This window comes from Euphorbia lathyris, chromosome 1 (assembly GCF_963576675.1).
Source record: "Euphorbia lathyris chromosome 1, ddEupLath1.1, whole genome shotgun sequence".
In the NCBI taxonomy this organism is placed as follows: Eukaryota; Viridiplantae; Streptophyta; class Magnoliopsida; order Malpighiales; family Euphorbiaceae; genus Euphorbia; species Euphorbia lathyris.
Window position 1 is genome coordinate 54,302,331 of NC_088910.1, and position 6,131 is coordinate 54,308,461.

Below are 6,131 nucleotides of genomic sequence, written 5' to 3' on the forward strand. Positions count from 1 at the left end.
TCTACCTTTAAAGAGCTCAGTAGAGGATTCAAAAAGCTCGGAACGAGTTCCGGGGACTGGACGTAGGCGGAGAGGCCGAACCAGGATATGTCTGCTGAGTAACATATTTCTAACCTTTAAACTCCTTTATATATTGCTTGCTATAAAACTGACTAAGTAACGAACAGACACTAAGTTGAGTGCACTAAGAAGCTGAGTTCAGGAATAGACTTAAGTGCTATCTCCTGACTCAAGGAAAGAAGCAGACTTAGTCACCAGTTGACTAAGCTTGTGTCTTAAAACTACTTAGCGCCGTTGTGTAAACCTTTTTCTAAAAGAAAAGAAGTCAGCCTTAACGGACAAAATTTTAAATAGTTCCTATCCCCCCTTGGAACTAACCTTGTCACGTTATACGGGACCAACACTATATACTGTGAACTGCTGATCTAACCTTGATAATCAGTTCACTTGCTTTATATGATGTTTTTTTTGTTATAAATAGGGTTTTGTTATAAATTTTAGGGATAAGGTACCAAAATAGGCCTATAGTTTTTGGAAAAGTATTAATTTAGGCTCCACGTGCAAAATAGCACCAATATAGTCTTAATGTTTAAAAAATGTATCAATTTAGGCATCGACAACAGCACGAGACATGTCATTCCTATTACTCTGTTAAGTTCTGATTTCTCCCTCCACATACAATTGATAGAGCTTAATGGAGTAATATCAATGACGTGTCTCGTTCCGTTATCGAGGCCTAAATTAGTACATTTTTTAAACGTTAAGCTTATATTAATGCTATTTTGTACGTGGTGCCTGAATTGATACTCTTAAAAAACCATAGGCCTATTTTTAATACCTTATCCCTAAATTTTATAACCAGTTCACTTGTTATAATCAATTTGGAAGTAATCTATGAAGATAAAAAAAATCGATTCAAATAATGCATCAAATGAAACTTAATTGCAGGAATTTAATTACACAACTTTAACAAGAATTGGAAAATAAAACTAGGCCAAAATGACTACTACTAAGCTGTGGTAAAAGTTTCAAAGATTATATTGCTCTAAACAAAATTCAAAAGGTAAACATTATATTGATAATATGAAATCCAAAAATTTACATTCGTTTAAGCATTCCGTTTGAAAGGAACAACCTACTCTTCATCAGTAGAGTCTTCTAATTCTTTGTCAGCAGTAGCATAATCACTTCTTCTACTTCATTGTCAGCATCAGCATCAACATCATCTTTCCCAAAACCTCCTTCATCCTAAAAAATCATAAACAAAAACATCCATACATCGTAATTCAAGAAATCAAATATAGAATTGGATACATCAACAATCCTTGGATACATCAACAATCATAAAGGAGAATCTCACATCTTCATTTTCAGCATTGTTTATTTCCAAACCTTTGTTATACTCAACCTTGAGCTTAGTAGCTTTATCAAAATATTGCTTCTTCTCCTGAAAAACAGAAGGGTCCAATCAGAATACTTGACATCATTGAATAACTTCAAATCTATGTTTCATGGAAACACTTCTTCACTAGAGGTTTCATATTTCATGTCCATTTCTGTTTCTTTTCCATTTCCATTACCAGTTTCTAGCTAAATCTTTTCAGAAATTATGTTTCCCAATCTCAGTTTCCATTTCCATTTCTGTTTCCATTTCCGGACAACATAGCTTCAAAATCAAAAGTTGGTAAGAACAAGTATAAATTGACCTCACTGCATCAGACACTAATGTTCATTTTTCACCTGCTTCCTTTACAACCTAAAAAACCCAATTCAAAAATTGTATCATAATCAAGGCAGTGAAAGTGACTAATGAAGGAAGAACATAGAAATGCTATTAATAAACTCAAATTCTAGCATTTCTTTACCCTTTTCACATCCCTTAGAGCCTGGATTAGCTCCCTTGAAGGTTTTCCTAAAGTCATCCCTAATTAATTACAAGAAACTGTTAATTCAAAACAAAGCAAAATAAACAAGTACATATATAGTATCTATGTAAGAAACCAATCAAGTAAAACTACATGAAGATAAAAAAAATGCAGTAGGAGATCGCTTGGGCTTGTTTGGATCCTTTTTAGCTCTCTTTGCCTTTGGTGCTATTGAGGTTGGTTTTTTCCTGCACAAAATTATAAATCTAGGGGAAGAAACAACTTTGATTACTAAAAACTCAAAACCCTAAATCTCATAACCGAATCCATCGAAAAAGGCAAGCTCGGATTACTAAAAAGTCGAAACCCCAACTGTCATGACGGAAGTAAATCTGAAAAATTACGAACAGAAAACAGTAATACACACCTTTCAGCCGACTTCTTCTTTAACCTCTGTTGTCGTTTCCACCACTTGATAGGGATAATATCTAGTTGGCATGTACATAAAAAAAGGAATTCACAGAAGCAATTGAAATAGAATCCTACAAAATTTTAAAAGTTCTCCAACACATATAGATGCACAACAGATGTATCAAAAATTAAAACCCTCGAAAACCTATAAGATGATCTTCAAAGATGGAACTATAGGATTAAACATACAATGCAAACATTAACATGCCAGAGTAGTCTAAATCAAACAATTCGAGAATCTAAATTTGTCAGATTCTGATCTATAGCTAAAATACAATGTGATAATTTAGTTTCAACCATATCATCCAACAAATTCATAGTGAACAAAGATTAAGAACAAATCTAATTTTTGTCTACTCAAGACGAGAAGTGATAATAAAAAAAGCTACAATAGAAGTGAAGTTCATAGAGAGAGTTAGTTTAAGCTAAGAAACTTTACCTCAAGCAAGTTGGGGTCCATATGAGATATAGTCTGTGAATTAACTCATTGATTCATCATTTCATCAGCATCCTAATTCACCAAAATAAAAAAACATATATAATGTTAAACATGATTTTTTTTCAAACCCCAAAACCCTAATCGAATAAACAAAGGCAAAGGACAAACCACTAACCTTCAATTAACAACAAGCACTCAGAAACTGCAACTTAGAGCAACATTGCAGAGATCGGGAAGAAGCGCAAAACAGGCAATTAGCAAGGGAAGTAAAATTGAGATCACAATAGCAAATTTAGAGGGGAAAACAAAAACAAAAGCAAAACACAAGCACAGGTTGTGTACAATTAAACAATAAAAGGAATAAAAAAATCAGAAAATTTAAGAATAGAGAAATATCGCAGAAGAACACAGAAACCAATTTGAGATACAGAGGATGTGTCAATGTCGAGTCGTGTTTGGGTATGCATATCTGTTTGGTCTCTTCCTAAGATGGGTTCAGAGTTCAAAAAAATGAGAAAGGAAAAAAACGTGCTAAGTGAACTGCATAACAGTGCTTACCAGAAAGAATTGGAGAACGAAGCCGTGAAGAACAGTCTAAAACCAGAGCGGTGAAATGGAGAAACGATTAGAAAATTACACGAGAAAGAGAAATTGAAAGCAACTGGAACAGAAGGTAGCCAGTAAATAAAAATGTACAGAATTCTAAAAGATAGTTACGAGGTGTCTTTGTATTATTGGTTTTAAAAAACAAAGTGTAGATACTTTGTTTTTAAACCAAGTGTGGATAGCGAGCACTTTTTAAAAAGCCGTTCAAACCGTAATAGTACTAAAAACAAAATAATGTTTACTTTTATAAAAACAAAAGTAACCATAGCTTGCACCAACAAACAATTAAATCATGCTCTAAAAATAATAGTGGATTGCTATTCATCGTCCCTATTTTCCTTACCGTCGCTTTGTGTTTGACATTTTTTCCCTTTTCATTTTTCATTCAAAAAAGTGAAATTCTCTCAACCACGAAGAACAAAACGAAGAAAAATCATGCCTCCAAAACAAGGAAAAATAATTGAACATCTAAGTTTCGTATTTACCAATAATCTGAAATTTAACGAATTTAACTTGAAACAGAATTATTTTTTTCGTTGAATTTGCACTAAACGGGTAGCCCATACGGTCCGGTCCATGGACCGATAGCATGAACTACCCTATTTTACCTAGGCAAAACGGGTAGACTACCCTATTTTGCCTAGACAAAACGGGTAGGCTACCCTATTTTAGGCAAAACGGGTAGGCTACCCTATTTTAGGTAAAATAGGGTAGCCTACCCGTTTTGCCTAAGAAAAAATGGGTTTATTTATTTTTTTTAATTATAATAAATATTAATTATAGATAAATTATGTATTGATTGGAAATAAAAAATACGTATTGAAGTGTCCAATTAATTTTTATTTAGTAAATTATATTTATTTACCTTTTAGAACGTAAATTTAATTATACGTAAATTATAATAAATATTAATTATAGATAAATTATGTATTGATTGGAAATAAAAAATACGTATTGAAGTGTCCAATTAATTTTTATTTAGTAAATTATATTTATTTACCTTATAGAACGTAAATTTAATTATACGTAAATTATGTATTGACTGGATAGAAAAAACGTATATATAAATTATTGATTGGAAATAAAAAATACGTAAATTATGTATTGCATGCGTTAATACGTAATTTATCTATAATTAATATTTATTATAATTAAAATAAATAAATCTATTTTCCCTAAAGGAAAACGGGTAGCCTACCCGTTTTCACCTAGGCAAAACGGGTAGGCTACCCTATTTTGCCTAGGCAAAACGAGTAGCCCACCCGTTTTGCCTAGGCAAAATAGGGTGGGCTACCCGTTTTTCCTAGGTGAAATAGGGTAGTTCATGCTATCGATCCATGGACCGGACCGTATGGGCTACCCGTTTAGTGCAAATTCAACGAAAAAAAATTCCGTTTTAAGTTAAATTCGTTAAATTTCAGATTATTGGTAAATACGAAACTTAGATGTTCAATTATTTTTCCTTGTTTTGGAGGTATGATTTTTCTTCGTTTTGTTCTTCGTGGTTGAGAGAATTTCACTTTTTTGAATGAAAAATGAAAAGGGCAAAAATGTCAAACAGGAGGCGACGGTAAGGAAAATAGGGGCGACGAATAGCAAAACCCAAATAATATTATATGCACTTTAAAGATAAGTATCAAATTTTACCTTAATTTATATGCACTTTAAAGATAAGTATCAGATTTTACCTTAAAATTCACATTTTCCGGGAGCAGAACCGTGTTGCAGATCACTTGGCGGCGGCATGCCATGAGGGGGTGTTAGGTGTTTCTACCCTTACCGTTCCCCTTATCGCTCTTTCTCCTCTTCTTTTAGAGGATAGGATTGGGGTTAGCTTTCCTAGGCTAATACCGGTGTAGTTGCTTGTTTTGCTTTGCTTTGCTTTCATTTTCTACCAAAAAAAAAAACGAAGATATAAAATGAGTAAATTTAATTCTAATATTACTAAACAAGATCGATTTTAGTCATATTATTATTTAACTGTCACATCGGTCCTTCCAAACATCGATTATGTCTAAAATATTTAACGTGTACTAGTACAGTTACAAAATACTTGTTAAAATATTGACAATTAAATTGTTGCTTAATAAAACTGAAAATTAAGTCCTAAAAAAATAAGTACTGAATTTTAAGTGATAAACATTATAAGTGCTGAAAGTATTAAATGATGTAACTGTTTGATAAATACTAAAAATAAGTGTTGAATATAAAAATATTAGTTATAATATTTAACTTAAAATGTTAAGTTAAATATTTTGACTTATCAAAATAAGTGACTAATTTATTGAAATATTTCAATAAAAAAAACTTAATTGACTAATTTAAGTGATAGAAAAATAATCTTTATCAAATACATTTAAATTAAATAAGTGCTTAATATTTTAATTTAAGTGATAAAACGTGTTATCAAACAAAGTCTAAGTCAACCACATATAAGTTAATCTTCAATTTTTTTTTATCAAAGTGTCTAAAATATTTAACATGTAACTAATATTAATTATAAATAACCAACAAAAAAAATACAAAACTGTTTTTATTCATAAATAGTAAGTAACAGTCAAATCATTCTTTTCAAATTTCTGATAATGTATGGTTAAAACTGATCGTATTTGGAAACGTAAATATTAAATTTGAACCATTTTATACGTTAGGATTAAATACGCGCTACTAAATACTAGTAATAATGAATTTTGGATGTATCTTTTTTAACAAAGGTTGGAAAATATATGTATAAATGAAATTATTAAAGT

The 6,131-nt window shown here is 31.3% G+C and overlaps 1 protein-coding gene across 18 annotated transcripts; it reads right to left on the reverse strand.

The window, feature by feature from the left end:
* Positions 1–1,052: 1,052 nt before the first annotated feature.
* LOC136233503 (high mobility group B protein 7-like) lies at positions 1,053–3,466 on the reverse strand. Of its 18 annotated transcripts, none has more exons than XR_010690893.1 (7): positions 2,951–3,327; positions 2,776–2,847; positions 2,293–2,353; positions 1,866–1,924; positions 1,741–1,756; positions 1,361–1,666; positions 1,053–1,248 (listed from the first exon to the last, which is right to left on the reverse strand). XR_010690893.1 is itself a non-coding variant. In XM_066023209.1 (7 exons), exons 5-7 carry the CDS (start codon positions 1,920–1,922, stop codon positions 1,159–1,161), a joined length of 234 nt encoding a protein of 77 aa, XP_065879281.1. In that variant the 5' UTR covers positions 1,923–1,924; positions 2,019–2,113; positions 2,293–2,353; positions 2,776–2,847; positions 2,951–3,327; the 3' UTR covers positions 1,053–1,158. The 18 variants fall into 18 exon arrangements, 6 of the variants coding, with proteins under 6 accessions (XP_065879281.1, XP_065879251.1, XP_065879260.1 ...); XR_010690892.1 differs by having other exon boundaries at positions 1,361–1,447; positions 1,707–1,756; XR_010690890.1 differs by having other exon boundaries at positions 2,019–2,353.
* Positions 3,467–6,131: the final 2,665 nt, after the last annotated feature.